We start from the raw sequence: 20,472 nt of genomic DNA on the forward strand, positions 1-20,472 counted from the left end.
TCCCGATCAAAAGCTTTTCTCCGCTTTGATTTGGGCCTTTTGTCACGGCCTCCGGGCTCGCTTTGTAGCCGGGCAACTGTGTGCGTGGCATTTGCAGCCCGCTGCCCATTAGTGGGCTCTCGGAGGCCTCTCGGACCGAGTGGAGAGCTCATTAAACGATCCTCTTTTGCAGGCATCCCCGGGGAGCTCACCACGGCAAGCCGGGGAGAAGGAGGAACCTCTTAAGCAGTCACAGCAGACTCTTGGCACCTCCAAATCTGGTTTCCAAGAGTCTCAATACTGTCTTGGTGTCAATAATAATAATAATAATAATACAGAATCCTAGAGTTGGAAGAGACACCCTTCAAAGTCGCTCAAGGTTAGTATTAGTAAGCATAACAACAATATAAAGTCCAGCATATCTATCTCGTTTGCTGTGACATACTATGTCTTTGTGTCAATAATAATAATAATAATAATAATAATAATAATAATATAGAATCCTAGAGTTGGAAGAGACACCCTTCAAAGTCGCTCAAGGTTAGTATTAGTAAGCATAACAACAATATAAAGTCCAGCATATCTATCTCGTTTGCTGTGACATACTATGTCTTTGTGATAATAATAATAATAATAATAATATAGAATCCTAGAGTTGGGAGAGACACCCTTCAAAGCTGCTCAAGGTTAGTATTAGTAAGCATAACAACAACAATACAAAGTCACACAGTCCTAGACACTTGGGAAGTGTTCGACTTGTGATTTTGTGATATGAAATCCAGCATATCTATCTTGTTTGCTATGTCATAATAAAATAATAATAATAATAATAATAATAATAATAATAATAATATAGAATCCTAGAGTTGGAAGAGACACCCTTCAAAGTCGCTCAAGGTTAGTATTAGTAAGCATAACAACAATATAAAGTCCAGCATATCTATCTCGTTTGCTGTGTCATACTATGTCTTTGTGTCAATAATAATAATAATAATAATAATAATAATAATAATAATAATAATATAGAATCCTAGAGTTGGAAGAGACACCCTTCAAAGCTGCTCAAGGTTAGTATTAGTAAGCATAACAACAATATAAAGTCCAGCATATCTATCTCGTTTGCTGTGACATACTATGTCTTTGTGATAATAATAATAATAATAATAATAATATAGAATCCTAGAGTTGGGAGAGACACCCTTCAAAGCTGCTCAAGGTTAGTATTAGTAAGCATAACAACAACAATACAAAGTCACACAGTCCTAGACACTTGGGAAGTGTTCGACTTGTGATTTTGTGATATGAAATCCAGCATATCTATCTTGTTTGCTATGTCATAATAAAATAATAATAATAATAATAATAATAATAATAATAATAATAATAATAATAATATAGAATCCTAGAGTTGGAAGAGACACCCTTCAAAGTCGCTCAAGGTTAGTATTAGTAAGCATAACAACAATATAAAGTCCAGCGTATCTATCTCGTTTGCTGTGTCATACTATGTCTTTGTGTCAATAATAATAATAATAATAATAATAATAATATAGAATCCTAGAGTTGGAAGAGACACCCTTCAAAGTCGCTCAAGGTTAGTATTAGTAAGCATAACAACAATATAAAGTCCAGCATATCTATCTCGTTTTCTGTGTCATACTATGTCTTAGTGTCAACAACAACAATAACAACAACAACAACAACAATAATAATAATAATAATAATAATAATAATAATACATCACACAGTCCTAAACGCTTGGGAAGTGTTCGACTTGTGATTTTGTGATACGAAATCCAGCATATATCTCTCATTTGCTGTGTCATATTATGTCTTTGTGTCAATAATAATAATAATAATAATACAGAATCCTAGAGTTGGAAGAGACACCCTTCAAGTATTAGTAAGCATAACAACAACAATGCAAAGTCCAGCATATCTATCTTTTTTGCTCTGTCATACTATGTCTTTGTGTCAATAATAATAATAATAATAATAATAATAATAATAATAATAATAATACAGAATCCTAGAGTTGGAAGAGACACCCTTCACAGTCACTCAAGGTTAGTATTAGTAAGCATAACAACAATACAAAGTCCAGCATATAGATCTCGTTTGCAAGGTTAGTATTAGTAAGCATAACAACAACAACAACAATACAAAGTCCACCATATAGATCTTGTTTGCAAGGTTAGTATTAGTAAGCATAACAACAACAACAATACAAAGTCCAGCATATAGATCTCGTTTGCAAGGTTAGTATTAGTAAGCATAACAACAACAACAATACAAAGTCCAGCATATAGATCTCGTTTGCAAGGTTAGTATTAGTAAGCATAACAACAACAACAATACAAAGTCCACCATATAGATCTCGTTTGCAAGGTTAGTATTAGTAAGCATAACAACAACAACAATACAAAGTCCAGCATATAGATCTCGTTTGCAAGGTTAGTATTAGTAAGCATAACAACAACAATACAAAGTCCAGCATATAGATCTTGTTTGCAAGGTTAGTATTAGTAAGCATAACAACAACAACAATACAAAGTCCAGCATATAGATCTTGTTTGCAAGGTTAGTATTAGTAAGCATAACAACAATACAAAGTCCAGCATATAGATCTCACTTGCTGTGCCATACGATGTCTTTGTGTCAATAATAATAATAATAATAATAACACATCACATAGTCCTAGACACTTGTGATTTTGTGATACCAAATCCAGCATATCTATCTTGTTTGCTGTGTCATAATAAAATAATAATACAGAATCCTAGAGTTGGAAGAGACCCCCTTCACAGGCGCTCAAGGTTAGTATTAGTAAGCATAACAACAACAACAATACAAAGTCCAGCATATATATCTTGTTTGCTCGGTCATACTATATCTTTGTGCCAATAATAATAATAATAATAATAATACAGAATCCTAGAGTTGGAAGAGACACCCTTCACAGGCGCTCAAGGTTAGTATTAGTAAGCATAACAACAACAATATAAAGTCCAGCATATCTATCTCGTTTGCTGTGTCATACTATGTCTTTGTGTCAATAATAATAATAATAATAATAATAATAATAATAATAATAATAATAATAATATAGAATCCTAGAGTTGGAAGAGACACCCTTCAAAGCTGCTCAAGGTTAGTATTAGTAAGCATAACAACAATATAAAGTCCAGCATATCTATCTCGTTTGCTGTGTCATACTATGTCTTTGTGTCAATAATAATAATAATAATAATAATAATAATAATAATAATAATATAGAATCCTAGAGTTGGAAGAGACACCCTTCACAGGCGCTCAAGGTTACTATTAGTAAGCATAACAACAACAACAATACAAAGTCCAGCATATAGATCTCGTTTGCTGTGTCATACTATGTCTTAGTGTCAATAATAATAATAATAATAATACAGAATCCTAGAGTTGGAAGAGACACCCTTCACAGGCGCTCAAGGTTACTATTAGTAAGCATAACAACAACAACAATACAAAGTCCAGCATATAGATCTCGTTTGCTGTGTCATACTATGTCTTAGTGTCAATAATAATAATAATAATAATACAGAATCCTAGAGTTGGAAGAGACACCCTTCACAGTCGCTCAAGGTTAGTATTAGTAAGCATAACAACAACAACAATACAAAGTCCAGCATATATATCTTGTTTGCTCGGTCATACTATATCTTTGTGCCAATAATAATAATAATAATAATAATAATACAGAATCCTAGAGTTGGAAGAGACACCCTTCACAGGCGCTCAAGGTTACTATTAGTAAGCATAACAACAACAACAATACAAAGTCCAGCATATAGATCTCGTTTGCTGTGTCATACTATGTCTTAGTGTCAATAATAATAATAATAATAATACAGAATCCTAGAGTTGGAAGAGACACCCTTCACAGTCGCTCAAGGTTACTATTAGTAAGCATAACAACAACAACAATACAAAGTCCAGCATATAGATCTCGTTTGCTGTGTCATACTATGTCTTAGTGTCAATAATAATAATAATAATAATACAGAATCCTAGAGTTGGAAGAGACACCCTTCACAGGCGCTCAAGGTTACTATTAGTAAGCATAACAACAACAACAATACAAAGTCCTGCCTTCCCGTGTGCTGTATGCTTTAGCTCCCGGGTGAGCCATGATAACACCGTGTAGAAAGCGATGTGTAGAAAGCGATTTGGAAGAATGAGGAGCGGATGGGGAATAAAAAGCTGGGAGGGAGGAGAGGAAGGGTTGCCAAGGATTGGCTGGATGCGGGAGAGGCATTCGTTGAAAGCGGCTGAGTGGGCTGCGACAAGGATCAGAGCAGTCCGGAGGAAGAGCAGCCTCGGATCTGCCTTTGCATCTCCTGCATCTCCTGGTCCTGCAGGACGGATCCTCAGCCGTGAAGAGCAGCCCAAGGATCTGCCTCGGCGTTCCGTCTTCGTGAAGGAGAACGTCTGGAGACAACCAGGAGGACACTCGAAGTTCTAGGTGAGCTTGTGGTGGGACCATGGTAAGGTGGGAAGGATTTATTGGGCAGCCAAGAAGGGTGACCACCGAAGCTCAAGAGATGTCTATGGACACAGTCCATCTCTTCTTGGGAAGATGGGACACAAGTGACACCATGGGGGAATAGCTTAGTGATGGACAACTCTAGGTGAGCAGTTTCTTCTTCTCCTTCTCCTCTACTCTTCGTCCTTCTTCTTCTTCCTCGCCTCCGTCTCCTACTCTGGAGACAACCAGGAGGACACTCGAAGTTCTAGGTGAGCTTGTGGTGGGACCATGGTAAGGTGGGAAGGATTTATTGGGCAGCCAAGAAGGGTGACCACCGAAGCTCAAGAGATGTCCATCTCTTCTTGAAGACCAGCTCTAGCTTGGAAAGATGGGACACAAGTGACACCATGGGGGAATAGCTTAGTGATGGACAAGTCTCGGTGAGCAGTTTCTTCTCCTCCTTCTCCTCTACTCTTCCTCCTTCTTCTTCTTCCTCGCCTCCGTCTCCTACTTCCTCTTCTTCTTCTACACGTCCTCCTTCCTCATTCTCCATCTCCTCCATCTCTACTCTTCTCCTTCTTTCTCTTCCTATTCCCCTTCTCCTCTTCTCCTCTTCTCCTTCTCCCACTTATTCCTTCCTCTTCTCCTTCTTCTCCTCCTCTTCTTCTTCTCTTCCTCTTCTCCTTCTCCCACTTACTCCTTCTTCGTCTTCTTCTCCTCCTCCTCTTCTTCTCTAACTCCTTCTCCTTCTTCCTCTTCTCCTCTTCTCCTTCTTCCTCTTCTTCTACTCGTCCTCCTTCTTCCTCATTCTCCATCTTCTTTACTCTTCTTCCTTCTCCTTCTCCTTCTTTCTCTTCTTATTCTCCTTCTTCCTCTTCTCCTTCTCCTCCTTCTCTTCCACCTTCTCCTTCTTCTTCTCCTCCTCCATCTTCTCCTTCCTCTTCTCCTTCTCCCACTTACTCCTTCTTCCTCTTCTCCTCCATCTTCTCCTTCCTCTTCTCCTTCTTCCACCTTCTCCTTCTTCCTCTTCTCCTCCATCTTCTTCTTCCTCTTCTCCTCCTCCTCTTCTCCTCTTCTCCTTCTTCCTCTCCTCCTTCTCCATCTCCTCCTTCTCTACTCTTCTTCCTTCTCCTTCTTTCTCTTCCTATTCTCCTTCTCCTCTTCTTCTCCCACTTACTACTACTTTCTCTTCTCCTTCTCCTCCTCTTCTTCTCTTCCACCTTCTCCTTCTTCCTCTTCTCCTCCATCTTCTTCTTCCTCTTCTCCTCCTCCATCTCCTCCTTCTCTACTCTTCTTCCTTCTCCTTTCTCTTCTTATTCTCCTTCTCCTCTTCTCCTCCTCCCACTTACTCCTTCTTCCTCTTCTCCTCCATCTTCTTCTTCCTCTTCTCCTCCTCCTCTTCTCCTCTTCTCCTTCTTCCTCTCCTCCTCCTCCATCTCCTCCTTCTCTACTCTTCTTCCTTCTCCTTCTTTCTCTTCCTATTCTCCTTCTCCTCTTCTTCTCCCACTTACTACTCCTTTCTCTTCTCCTTCTCCTCCTCTTCTTCTCTTCCACCTTCTCCTTCTTCCTCTTCTCCTCCATCTTCTTCTTCCTCTTCTCCTCCTCCATCTCCTCCTTCTCTACTCTTCTTCCTTCTCCTTTCTCTTCCTATTCTCCTTCTCCTCTTCTCCTTCTCCCACTTACTCCTTCTTCCTCTTCTCCTCCATCTTCTTCTTCCTCTTCTCCTCCTCCTCTTCTCCTCTTCTCCTTCTTCCTCTCCTCCTTTTCCATCTCCTCCTTCTCTACTCTTCTTCCTTCTCCTTCTTTCTCTTCCTATTCTCCTTCTCCTCTTCTTCTCCCACTTACTACTCCTTTCTCTTCTCCTTCTCCTCCTCTTCTTCTCTTCCACCTTCTCCTTCTTCCTCTTCTCCTCCATCTTCTTCTTCCTCTTCTCCTCCTCCATCTCCTCCTTCTCTACTCTTCTTCCTTCTCCTTTCTCTTCCTATTCTCCTTCTCCTCTTCTCCTTCTCCCACTTACTCCTTCTTCCTCTTCTCCTCCATCTTCTTCTTCCTCTTCTCCTCCTCCTCTTCTCCTCTTCTCCTTCTTCCTCTCCTCCTCCTCCATCTCCTCCTTCTCTACTCTTCTTCCTTCTCCTTCTTTCTCTTCCTATTCTCCTTCTCCTCTTCTTCTCCCACTTACTACTCCTTTCTCTTCTCCTTCTCCTCCTCTTCTTCTCTTCCACCTTCTCCTTCTTCCTCTTCTCCTCCATCTTCTTCTTCCTCTTCTCCTCCTCCATCTCCTCCTTCTCTACTCTTCTTCCTTCTCCTTTCTCTTCCTATTCTCCTTCTCCTCTTCTCCTTCTCCCACTTACTCCTTCTTCCTCTTCTCCTCCATCTTCTTCTTCCTCTTCTCCTCCTCCTCTTCTCCTCTTCTCCTTCTTCCTCTCCTCCTCCTCCATCTCCTCCTTCTCTACTCTTCTTCCTTCTCCTTCTTTCTCTTCCTATTCTCCTTCTCCTCTTCTTCTCCCACTTACTACTCCTTTCTCTTCTCCTTCTCCTCCTCTTCTTCTCTTCCACCTTCTCCTTCTTCCTCTTCTCCTCCATCTTCTTCTTCCTCTTCTCCTCCTCCATCTCCTCCTTCTCTACTCTTCTTCCTTCTCCTTTCTCTTCCTATTCTCCTTCTCCTCTTCTCCTTCTCCCACTTACTCCTTCTTCCTCTTCTCCTCCATCTTCTTCTTCCTCTTCTCCTCCTCCTCTTCTCCTCTTCTCCTTCTTCCTCTCCTCCTCCTCCATCTCCTCCTTCTCTACTCTTCTTCCTTCTCCTTCTTTCTCTTCCTATTCTCCTTCTCCTCTTCTTCTCCCACTTACTACTCCTTTCTCTTCTCCTTCTCCTCCTCTTCTTCTCTTCCACCTTCTCCTTCTTCCTCTTCTCCTCCATCTTCTTCTTCCTCTTCTCCTCCTCCATCTCCTCCTTCTCTACTCTTCTTCCTTCTCCTTTCTCTTCCTATTCTCCTTCTCCTCTTCTCCTCCTCCCACTTACTCCTTCTTCCTCTTCTCCTCCATCTTCTTCTTCCTCTTCTCCTCCTCCTCTTCTCCTCTTCTCCTTCTTCCTCTCCTCCTCCTCCATCTCCTCCTTCTCTACTCTTCTTCCTTCTCCTTCTTTCTCTTCCTATTCTCCTTCTCCTCTTCTTCTCCCACTTACTACTCCTTTCTCTTCTCCTTCTCCTCCTCTTCTTCTCTTCCACCTTCTCCTTCTTCCTCTTCTCCTCCATCTTCTTCTTCCTCTTCTCCTCCTCCATCTCCTCCTTCTCTACTCTTCTTCCTTCTCCTTTCTCTTCCTATTCTCCTTCTCCTCTTCTCCTCCTCCCACTTACTCCTTCTTCCTCTTCTCCTCCATCTTCTTCTTCCTCTTCTCCTCCTCCATCTCCTCCTTCTCTACTCTTCTTCCTTCTCCTTTCTCTTCCTATTCTCCTTCTCCTCTTCTCCTTCTCCCACTTACTCCTTCTTCCTCTTCTCCTCCATCTTCTTCTTCCTCTTCTCCTCCTCCATCTCCTCCTTCTCTACTCTTCTCCCTTCTCCTTCTCCTTCTTTCTCTTCTTGTTCTCCTTCTTCTTCTTCCACTTACTCCTTCCTCTTCTCCTTCTTTCTCGTCTCTTCCTCCTCTTCCTCCGCCTTCTTCTCTTCATCGAATCCTAGTTGGAAGAGACCTTGTGGGCCAATCTAGTCCAACCCCTTGCCAAGAAGCAGGAGACTCCCGACAGATGTCCATCCACCCTCCTTCTCCTCATTCTTCCTCTTCTCCTTCTCCTCCTCCTTCCATCTCCTGGTTGAGTGATGGCCAAGGTTGAAGCTCCATCCCAGCTGGATCGGAGCATATCTAACTCCGTCTCCTGTTTCAGACCACGTCTCCTTCCCTGGGACGAATCCTGAGCCTGGACCAGCCTGGAGAAGCGTCCTAGGAGTCCTCCAGGTTGGGTCTCCACACCATGGCTGATGAGGAGATGGAGGACTTTGAGGTGGACACGTCCCGGAGGAGGCCGGGGCTCCCGCCGTACGACATGGAGGACCATCTCCTGCCCTTGGAGCGCCGCGGGACCGGTGGTTGTTGCCTGTGGGCCTTGCTGGTGGTGGCCATGAACTCCTTGGTCCTCCTCTTGAACTTCTTCTTGATGGTCTCCATCTTGGCCGTGGTCCTCCTGCCAACCATCGTGGTGGTCTTCTTTGGATTCCAGTGTCACTCCCGGGTAAGTGAGGAGCAAACCTCTGGACAAGTGGTTCTCAACTTGGGGGTCGGGACCATCAGAAAACACATAATAATAATAATAATAATAATAATAATAATAATAATAATAATAATAATAATACAGCATGTCTATCTTGTTTGCTGTGTCATACAATAAAATAATAATAATAATAATACGAAATCCAGCATATCTATCCTGTTTGCTGTGTCATACAATAAAATAATAATAATAATAATAATAATAATAATACAAAATCCAGCATATCTATCTTGTTTGCTGTGTCATACAATAAAATAATAATAATAATACGAAATCCAGCATATCTATCTTGTTTGCTGTGTCATACAATAATAATAATAATAATAATAACAATAATACGAAATCCAGCGTATCTATCTTGTTTGCTGTGTCATACAATAAACTAATAATAATAATAATAATAATAATAATAATAATACGAAATCCAGCATATCTGTCTTGTTTGCTGTGTCATACAATAAAGTAATAATAATAATAATAATAATAATACGAAATCCAGCATATCTGTCTTGTTTCCTGTGTCATACAATAAAATAATAATAATAACTATCTTGTTTGCTGTGTCATACAACGTCGTTGTGTCAATAATAATAATAATAATAATAATAATAATAATAAAACGAAATCCAGCATATCTATCTTGTTTGCTGTCATAATAAAATAATAATAATAATAATAATAATATAATAATAATAATAATACGAAATCCAGCATATCTATTTTGTTTGCTGTGTCATAAAATAAAATAATAATAATAATAATAATAATAATAATAATAATATGAAATCCAACATATCTATCTTGTTTGCTGTGTCATAATAAAATAATAATAATAATAATAATAATAATAATAATAATAATAATAATACAAAATCCAGCATATCTATCTTGTTTGCTGTGTCATAAAATAAAATAATAATAATCTATATATATATAAATGTAATGTGCGTTTTTTTCCCATGGAGTAAACAACAAAACCACTGAACCAAATCACACCAAATTTGGCCACAAAAGACATAGTCAGCCATAATAATAATAATAATAATAATAATAATAATAATAATAATAATAATAATAATAAACAATTCATTTCTAGACCGCCCTCTTTCCCCAGAGGGACTCAGTGTTATTGCTATTATTATTATTATTATTATTATTATTATTATTATTATTATTACGTCCTACAATAAAATAATAATAACAACAACAACAATAATTCATTTCTAGACCACCCTCTTTCCCCAGAGGGACTCAATGTTGTTGTTGTTGTTATTAATATTATTATTATTATTATTATTATTATTATTATGTCATACAATAAAATAATAATAACAACAACAACAATAATAATTCATTTCTAGACCACCCTCTTTCCCCAGAGGGACTCAGTGTTTTGTTGTTGTTGTTGTTGTTATTATTATTATTATTATTATTATTATTATTATTATTATTACGTCCTACAATAAAATAATAATAACAAAAACAACAACAATAATAATTCATTTCTAGACCACCCTCTCTCCCTAGAGGGACTCAGTGTTGTTATTATTATTATTATTATTATTATTATTATTATTATTATTATTATTATTATTATTATGTCCTACAATAAAATAATAATAATAATAATAATAATAATAATAATAATAATAATAATAATAATAATAATAATAATTCATTTCTAGACCACCCTATCTCCCTAGAATCAGGGCTGTTAATATACATATAAACGGCAAACATTCAATGCCACACTTAACTACTTAACTACTTAACTACTTCACAGTGCTCTTCGGAGGTAGGTGAACTACAACTCCCAAAATCAAGATCAATGCCCACCAAAGCCTTCCAGTATTTTCTATATTTCCAGTATATTCTTTTATTGCCGACGCAGTTCCATTTTAATTACGCTGCGCTCTGCTCGGCGGGGTCTCTCCCTTCCCTTGTCTATTAAATCAAACAGCGAAAAAACAGAAACCGAACTCGTGCCACATCGGGTGCCTTTTGGCCTGTAGATCCCCGGGTGGGCCCGGGATTTATTCGAATCGACAAACTCGTTTGCTTCTCATTAAGGATTCCGCAAGATTGGCCACGCTTGCTCGGTTGCCCCGCTCCCCGTCGGCCCCATTAGCTGCCGATGATATAAAACGCGTCTTTTCATTATGTCGCTTCCTTGGACCCTCGGGCCTTAGGAAAAAGTCATACAGGGACAACTTCCTCCTAGATTTTGTGTTTTTCCTCCACCACGGACATCCCGGTGTTTCTGTTTTTCCTCCACCATGGATACCACAGTGTTCCTGTTTCTCCACCATCACGTACATTCCCGTGTTCCTGTTTCTCACCACCACGTACATTCCCGTGTTCCTGTTTCTCCTCCACCACAGACATCCCAGTATTTCTGATTTCCATTTCTCCTCCACCACAGACCCCCCCAGTGTTTCTGTTTTTCCTCCACCACAGACATCCCAGTCTTTCTGTTTTTCCTCCACCATGGACATCCCAGTCTTTCTGTTTGTCCTGAACCACAGACATCTCAGTCTTTCAATTTTTCCTCCACCACGGACATCCCAGTCTTTCTGTTTTTCCTCCACCACTGACATCGCAGTCTTTCTGTTTTTCCTTCACCATGGACATCCCAGTGTTTCTGTTTGTCCTCCACTATGGACACCCCAGTGTTTCTGTTTCTTCTCCACCACAGACATCTCGGTCTTTCAATTTTTCCTCCACCACAGACATTCCAGTCTTTCTGTTTTTCCTCCACCACGGACATCACAGTCTTTCTGTTTTTCCTCCACCACAGACATCCCAGTGTTTCTGTTTTTCCTCCACCACGCACATCACAATCTTTCTGTTTTTCCTCCACCATGGACATCCCAGTGTTTCTGTTTTTCCTCCACCATGGACATCACAGTGTTTCCATTTTTCCTCCACCACTGACATCACAGTCTTTCTGTTTTTCCTCCACCATGGACATCACAGTGTTTCCATTTTTCCTCCACCACTGACATCACAGTGTTTCTGTTTTTCCTCCACCACAGACACCTCAGTGTTTCTGTTTCTCCTCCACCACAGACATCCCAGTCTTTCTGTTTGTCCTCCACCACGGACACACCAGTGTTTTTGTTTTTCCGCCACCACAGACATCACCGTGTTTCTGTTGTTGTTGTTGTTGTTGTTAAAATATACATATTAAAACATATTTCTATGAAATACTTATTAAATACATGGTCTTTAGATTTCTCTGTCAAAGAATGTTAGTGTCTTACCAAACTACAACTCCAAATCATTGATATCAAAGTCAAAGTGGTGTCAAATGTAGTGCAGATGCCTCCTTTCTTGTCTGTGACTCCCCACTTGGATGGGAACTCACTGCCACTGTCTTTCTTTCTCCTCGTAACCTACTAGCTGAGTAATAACCCAAGAACGATGCTTCCCAGACTTGCCTGTTGTCAACCTCTCGCAGGCATGACAGGTAATTAGAGTCTATGAAAAGCCGGTGGCTCCACTTATTCTCCGGAGCAGTGACAGTAAACAATTCCACGGCGCCGTGGCTGCCGACAATATCGGCGGAAGAAAAGCCAACGGCAACACGGAATAATTTGCGAAGAAGGAAGAGGCGGAGATGGGATGAAACCAGTGCAGCCAGAGACCCACAAATCACAACTTCTGAGGATGCATAGATGTGGGAGAAACGTCAGGAGGGAGTGCTTCTGGAACATGGCTATACAGCCCGGAAAACTCACCGCAACCCAGTGATTCCGGCTGTGAAAGTCTTCGGCAACACATTGATTGAGCTGTCTGATTGCGCCTAAAAGCCCCACTTGCTTCACAGCACGCAACACAAGGCATCACAATGGCCTGCCTCGAGCACAGTTTTCCTGATTTGCTTGAATGCGCAATTTCGCAATTTCTCCCCTTCATTTGTCCAGTCGGAATGGCGGAGAAAGAAATTTCCCTGGTGTGTCGTGAATGGAAGGAATCAATTGGCAATTAGTCTCCTGCTCAAAGCACATTATGCAAGGCCACTCAGTGCTAATCAAGCCGGCCAATGGCATCATTCACACTGGCCTCCAACAGGTAAGAATGAAGATATTGAATTAGTGTGCAAATTCCATGCCTTTGGAGAGAGTCAGAAACACTGGGATGTCCGTGACGGAGGAAAAACAGGAACACAGGGATGCCTGTGGTGGAGGAGAAACAGAAACACAGGGATGTCTGTGGTGGAGGGAAAACAGAAACACTGGGATGTCCGTGGTGGAGGAGAGACAGAAACACCGGGATATCTGTGGTGGAGGAGAAACAGAAACACTGGGGTGTCCGTGGTGGAGGAAAACAGAAACACTGTGACGTCCATGGTGGAGGAAAACAGAAACACTGCGATATCTGTGGTGGAGGAGAAACAGAAACACTGGGGTGTCTGTGGTGGAGGAGAAACAGAAACACTGGGGTGTCTGTGATAGAGGAAACACAGAAACACTGGGGTGTCCGTGGTGGAGGAGAGGCAGAAACACTGGGGTGTCCGTGGTGGAGGAGAGAGAAACACTGGGGTGTCTGTGTAGGAGAAACAGAAACACTGGGGTGTCCGAGGTGGAGGAGAGAGAGACCAAAACACCGGGATGTCCGTGGTGGAGGAGAGGCAGAAACACTGGGGTGTCTGTGGTGGAGGACAAACAGGAACACTGGGGTGTCCATGGTGGAGGAAAAACAGAAACACCAGGATGTCCGTGGTGAAGGAGAGACAGAAACACTGGGGTGTTTGTGGTGGAGGAGAGACAGGAACACCGGGGTGTCCATGGAGTGGGAGAAACAGAAACACCGGGATTTCTGTGGTGGAGGAAAAACAGGAACACTGGGGTGTCCGTGGTGGAGGAGAGACAGGAACACTGGGGTGTCCGTGGCGGAGGAGAAACAGAAGCACTGGGGTGTCTGTGATAAATAAAGGCCTTGTCTTGTGTCTCCTCCCTGCGCAGGTGCTCCACTCCTCGGCCTCCTACTGCCAGGCCCTCCTGGACGACAGCAGCTCCTCCGCCTTGATCATCCTGGGCTTCGTCCTCATGTCTCCGCTCATGGTGCTGGGTATGGTGGCCTATTGCCGGCTGGCGCGGCGCCTCCGCCTCTTCATGTGCTTCCAGCCCTGCGCCCGGGCCACCTACAAGGGGGTGAAGTGGCCCTGGTGCGAAGAAGGCAGGGGGTGGAGCAGCCAGCTCAAGGCCTGGGTCTAACTCCGTGCGGTGGAAGCCCCGAGAAACTCCATCCGTACTTAAAGTTACATTGGGCGAGCTTCCTCTGGATGCACCGTGGCTGGGGTTGAGTGTCCTCTCTGGCTGTAGGGTGAACTGCTTCTCCTAAACCCTTCCAGTAATCAAATCCCGGCCACAGGGGGGAGCTGCTGCTTCACCGTCCACTTGTGACACCCGAGCCCTTGATGGTAGTACTTCCTCATTCCTTTCCAGTTTTTATGGTGTCATGAATCAAGTTAAATTAGCCTCCCCGCATAAAGCAGTACCTACATTTCCTACTCAACAGATGCAACTGTCGTTGGGGACAGCAAGCTAGGCTACTAACAGTCGGGAGCTCAATCCGACCCGGGTTTCGATCCCACGACTTATCGGTCAGTGGTGATTTATTGCAGCTGGCTACTAACCAGCTGCACCACAACCTGGCCTGGCTTACTTGTTAATAACATTAACAAATGAGTCTGCAACGGGGCCCTTCGTTGCAATGTTGTGTATCATTTTGTTGACCAACGGGTCGACTAGCATTAATTTTGTGGCTCTGGTTGACCATTAACTTCCTCTGCCGTTTCCATCTGGCTTTGTTGCTTCGGTACAAATGGCTGTTGCCCATCGGTATGTCGAGTAAACAAACAAACAAATAAAATGATTACATTTATGACTGACTGGTTTCTGAAGTTACAGCTACAGAGCTTATTGGTTTTCCCCTTGATCATAATTGAATCTACTTCACGCTCTGCTGGCTGTGAGCTGAATGCTCAACTATAAGTATCCATACCTCACGACCTCTGAGGATGCCTGCCATAGATGTGGGCGAAACGTCAGGAGAGAATGCTTCTGGAACATGGCCACACAGCCCGAAAGACATACAACAACCCTGTGATCCCGGCCATGAAAGCCTTCGACAACACTTCACGCTCTGCTTGCTGTGATCTGAATGCTCAACTATAAGTATCCTGCTTTTGCATATTTTGCATGTTCTGCTGTATTTTTGCGTAGTTTTCCCTTCTAACATCCAGAAAATCCCTAACACAAAAGACATCCAGGCCAACCACATTCTGCCATGCAGGAAGACACCCTCAAACCCTCCCGACAGATGGCCATACAGCTCATTAAGTGTCAAGAGATTTAGTACTTGGTGATTCTTCCCTCTCTTGTGAATCCTAGAAGAGATGGAGTTATAGTGTAACTCAGACCCAGTTATTCACTATTAAGAAACGTCATTATTATTTTTAATAAGCCACATGGCACTTCACGCTCTGCTTGCTGTGAGCTGAATGCTCAACTACAAGTATCCTGCTTTTGGCACTTCACGCTCTGCTTGCTGTGATCTGAATGCTCAACTATAAGTATCCTGCTTTTGGCACTTCACGCTCTGCTTGCTGTGATCTGAATGCTCAACTATAAGTATCCTGCTTTTGGCACTTCACGCTCTGCTTGCTGTGATCTGAATGCTCAACTATAAGTATCCTGCTTTTGGCACTTCACGCTCTGCTTGCTGTGAGCTGAATGCTCAACTACAAGTATCCTGCTTTTGGCACTTCACGCTCTGCTTGCTGTGAGCTGAATGCTCAACTATAAGTATCCTGCTTTTGGCACTTCATGCTCTGCTTGCTGTGATCTGAATGCTCAACTATAAGTATCCTGCTTTTGGCACTTCAAGCTCTGCTTGCTGTGAGCTGAATGCTCAACTATAAGTATCCTGCTTTTGGCACTTCATGCTCTGCTTGCTGTGAGCTGAATGCTCAACTATAAGTATCCTGCTTTTGGCACTTCACGCTCTGCTTGCTGTGAGCTGAATGCTCAACTACAAGTATCCTGCTTTTGCATACTTTGCATGTTCTGCTGTATTTTTTTTTGTAGTTTTCTCTTTTAACACCCAGAAAACCCCTAACGCAAAGGACATCCAGTCCAACCACATTCTGCCATGCAGGAAGACACCATCTAAACCCTCCCGACAGATGACCATAGAGCTCATTACGTGTCAGGAGAGATGTAGTGCTTAGTGATTCTTCCCTCTCTTTTGAACCCTAGAAGAGATGGAGTTATAGTGTAACACTATTAAGAAATGTCATTATTATTTTTAATAAACCACACGGCACTTCACGCTCTGCTTGCTGTGAGCTGAATGCTCAACTATAAGTATGCTTAGAAATTGTGTCCGAAAAGATATATTACTTGATGATTCTTCCCTCTCTTTTGAACCCTAGAAGAGATGGAGTTATAGTGCAACTCAGTCCCAGTTATTCACTATTAAGAAATGTCATTATTATTTTTAATAAACCACACGGCACTTCACGCTCTGCTTGCTGTGAGCTGAATGCTCAACTATAAGTATGCTTAGAAATTGTGTCCGAAAAGATGTATTACTTGATGATTCTACCCTCTCTTTTGAACCCTAGAAGAGATGGAGTTATAGTGCAACTCAGTCCCAGTTATTCACTATTAAGAAATGTCATTATTATTTTTAATAAACCACACGGCACTTCACGCTCTGCTTGCTGTGAGCTGAATGCTCAACTATAAGTATACTTAGAAATTGTGTCCGAAAACTTCACGGAAAAGGATGCCATCTGCTCGGCCCTTTCTCGCCATATCTAATCTATCCATTTCCTTTCTTATTCTTTTAATAACGAAGGTTGTCATGAACGCCTTTTGATTTCAAGTGTGTCTTTATGTTCACGCCGGGGAAACTGAGTCATTTTTGTCATCCCAGCGAGCCAATTTCCTGCCAAATAGGGTCGCTTGAACTCGATTTGTCTCAAGACGTTGCCTCTTGCGTCCTCGGTGGTTCGGCTTCTCTCCCAATTATTGATGAGAATATCTTTATTTACTTCGCTTCACTTTCCCAGCTTTGTTATTGTTTTGCTTCAGGCCACAAAAAGCGAAATGGAATTGACAGACAGGCGCCAAATGAGTTTCCTCGCAGAAGGAAACAAAGAGCCGAGCCACAGAAACAGAAGGCTTTCATGGCCGGAATCACTGGGATTACTGTGAGTTTTCCGGGCTGTATGGCCATGCTCCAGAAGCATTCTCTCCTGACGTTTCGCCCACATCTACAGCAGCCATCCTAAGAGGTTGGGAGGTCTGTTGGAAACTTGGCGAGTAATGGTTTATATATCTGTGAAATAATGTCCAGGGTGGGAGAGAGAAAAGAACTCTCGTCCATGTCTGAGAAGCATTCTCTCCTGACGTTTCGCCCACATCTATGGCAGGCATCCTCGGTTGCAATTTTTCTTTATTACCTAAGGAAATTAGACATTCCTTTTTTGCACTACACAGTTTGACCTCAAGGTGGCGCTGTGTGATTGTTTACAAAGGATGCAAAATTATTATTAAACTCACGGCAATTATTATTATTATTATTATTATTATTATTATTATTATTATTATTATTATTATGACACAGCAAACAAGATAGATATGCTGGATTTCGTATCACAAAATCATAAATTGAACACTTCCCAAGTGTCTAGGACTGTGTGATGTATTATTATTATTATTATTATTATTATTATTATTATTATTATTATTATTATTATGACACAGCAAATGAGATAGATATGCTGGATTTCATATCACAAAATCCCAAGTCGAACACTTCCCAAGTGTCTAGGACTCTGTGGTGTATTATTATTATTATTATTATTATTATTATTATTATTATTATTATTATTTTATTATTATGACACAGCAAACAAGATAGATATGCTGGATTTCGTTTCACAAAATCGCAAGTTGAACACTTCCCAAGTGTCTAGGACTGTGTGATGTATTTTCGGATGATGCGTGCAGATTCCAGCAGGGTGGCCTTTTGCAGTTGACAGATCATAATTTTGTCAATGTCTATTGTTTCCAAATGCCAGCTGAGATCTTTTGGCACGGCACCCAGTGTGCCCATCACCACTGGGACCACCTGCACTGGTTTCTGCCAGAGTCTTTGAAGTTCAATCTTGAGGTCCTGATAGCGGCTGAGTTTTTCCTGTTGTTTTTCATCAATGCGACTGTCACCTGGGATGGCAACATCAATGATCCAAACCGTTTCTTTTCCACAACTGTGATGTCTGGTGTGTTGTGTTCCAGAACTTTGTCAGTCTGGATTCGGAAGTCCCACAGTATCTTTGCGTGCTCATTCTCCAATACTTTTGCAGGTTTATGATCCCACCAGTTCTTTGCTGCTGGGAGGTGATACTTGAGGCATAGGTTCCAATGAATCATTTGGGCCACATAGTTGTGCCTCTGTTTGTAGTCTGTCTGTGCGATTTTCTTACAGCAGCTGAGGATATGATCAATGGTTTCATCGGCTTCCTTGCACAGTCTGCATTTTGGGTCATCAGCTGATTTTTCAATCTTGGCCTGAATTGCCTTTGTCCTGATGGCTTCCTCCTGGGCTGCAAGGATCAGGCCTTCTGTCTCCTTCTTCAGGGTCCCATTCGTGAGCCAGAACCAGGTCTTCTATTATTATTATTATTATTATTATTATTATTATTATTATTATTATTAATTGCCTTTGTCCTGATGTCTTGCTCCTGGGCTGCAAGGATCAGGCCTTCTGTCTCCTTCTTCAGGGTCCCATTCGTGAGCCAGAGCCAGGTCTTCTCCTTATCTTATATTATTATTATTATTATTATTATTATTATTATTATTATTATTATTATGCAGAGTCGGGATGGCCATCTGTCAGGGGTATTTTGATTGTGCTTTTCATACACACATACAGATTTTCACTTTTATTATGTGAATATATATATATATATATATATATATATATATATATATATATATGATTTGGAAGACAATAGCATACATTTCCAATCACTTTGGAAGGCTCTGCCCTACGTGCTCGGATTCATCTCTTAGCTTTGCAAACAGTTGCTTTGCTTCCGTTTCTTTTATTGTGTTTTTATTCTGTTTCTGGCGCTTTGAAAGGCCGCAGCCGTCCAGACAATGAGCCATAACATCTGCCCGCATTCTTCCTTGTTGCCTATTGTTTTCAAGGACAGGACCCAAAAAAAACACATACACACTGTATGGGAATACAGTTTGAGTTTTTTTTTTTTGGTCTCCGGAGAGTTAAGGATCACTGAAATGATGCTTTGAAACAGAGGCTGGATGGCCATCTTTTGGGGGTGCTTTGATTGTGCTTTCCCTGCCCGGCTTTCCCTGCCTGCCCAACTCTATATTCTATGATTAAATAAGGGGAAACCATAGAATTATTATTCTACATTCTATGATTAAATATATTCTATAATTAAATAGGAAGGAAAACATAACCGTAGAATTATTACTGGGTTGCTGTGAGTTTTCTGGGCTGTACAGTTATATTCCAGAAGCATTCTCTCCTGACGTTTTGCCCACATCTAAAATTCAGAACAACCCAGTGATTTCGGGGATGAAAGCCTTTGGCAGCAGAATTATTATTATTATTATCATCATCATCATCATTATTACTATTATTATATAATTATAATAGAGTTGTGTTGTCAAAGGGCCAGCTAACATTATTATTATTATTATTATTATTATTATTATTATTATTATTATTATTATTATTATTATTAGCATATAATAATAATAGAGTTGTGTTGTCAAAGGGCCAGCTAACAGAATTATTATTATTATTATTATTATTATTATTATTATTATTACCATATAATAATAATAGAGTTGTGTTGTCAAAGGGCCAGCTAACAGAATTATTATTATTATTATTATTATTATTATTATTATTATTATTACTATTACCACATCATAATAATAGTTTTATCATTAAAGGGCCAGCTAACAGAATTATTATTATTATTATTATTAATATTATCATTATTACCATATATTAATTGAGTTGTGTTGTCAAAGGGTCAGCTAACAGAATTATTATTATTATTATTATTATTATTATTATTACCATATAATAATAATAGAGTTTTGTTGTCAAAGGGCCAGCTAACATTATTATTATTATTATTATTATTATTATTATTATTATTATTATTATTATTACTATTACCACATCTTAATAATAGAGTTTTGTCATCAAAGGGCCAGCTAACAGAATTATTATTATTATTATTATTATTATTATTACTATTACTATATAATAATAATAGAGTTGTGTTGTCAAAGGGACAGCTAACATATAATAATAATAGAGTTGTGTTGTCAAAGGGACAGCTAACAGAATTATTATTATTATTATTATTATTATTATTATTACTATTACTATATAATAATAGTGTCATCAAAGGGCCATCTAACAGAATTATTATTATTATTATTATTATTATTATTATTATATAATAAGAGTTGTGTCATCAAAGGGCCAACTAACAGAATTATTATTATTATTATTATTGCTATTACTATATAATAATAACAGAGTTTTGTTGTCAAAGGGATAGCTAACAGAATTATTATTATTATTATTATTATTATTATTATTATTATTACTATTATTACTATATAATAATAATAGAGTTGTGTTGTCAAAGGTTCAGCT

At 40.3% G+C, this 20,472-nt stretch overlaps 1 protein-coding gene across 2 annotated transcripts; it reads left to right on the forward strand.

Annotated features, from left to right (window-relative positions):
• Nucleotides 1–4,145: 4,145 nt before the first annotated feature.
• On the forward strand, nt 4,146–14,634 carry tmem88b (transmembrane protein 88B). Of its 2 annotated transcripts, none has more exons than XM_062965795.1 (3): nt 4,146–4,480; nt 8,362–8,706; nt 13,713–14,634. In XM_062965795.1, exons 2-3 carry the CDS (start codon nt 8,449–8,451, stop codon nt 13,962–13,964), a joined length of 510 nt encoding a protein of 169 aa, XP_062821865.1. In that variant the 5' UTR covers nt 4,146–4,480; nt 8,362–8,448; the 3' UTR covers nt 13,965–14,634. The 2 variants fall into 2 exon arrangements, with proteins under 2 accessions (XP_062821865.1, XP_062821866.1); XM_062965796.1 differs by lacking the exon at nt 4,146–4,480 and adding an exon at nt 4,511–4,752.
• The last annotated feature ends 5,838 nt before the right edge of the window (nt 14,635–20,472 follow it).

The sequence above is a fragment of the Anolis carolinensis genome, unplaced genomic scaffold (assembly GCF_035594765.1).
Source record: "Anolis carolinensis isolate JA03-04 unplaced genomic scaffold, rAnoCar3.1.pri scaffold_15, whole genome shotgun sequence".
NCBI lineage: Eukaryota > Metazoa > Chordata > Lepidosauria > Squamata > Dactyloidae > Anolis > Anolis carolinensis.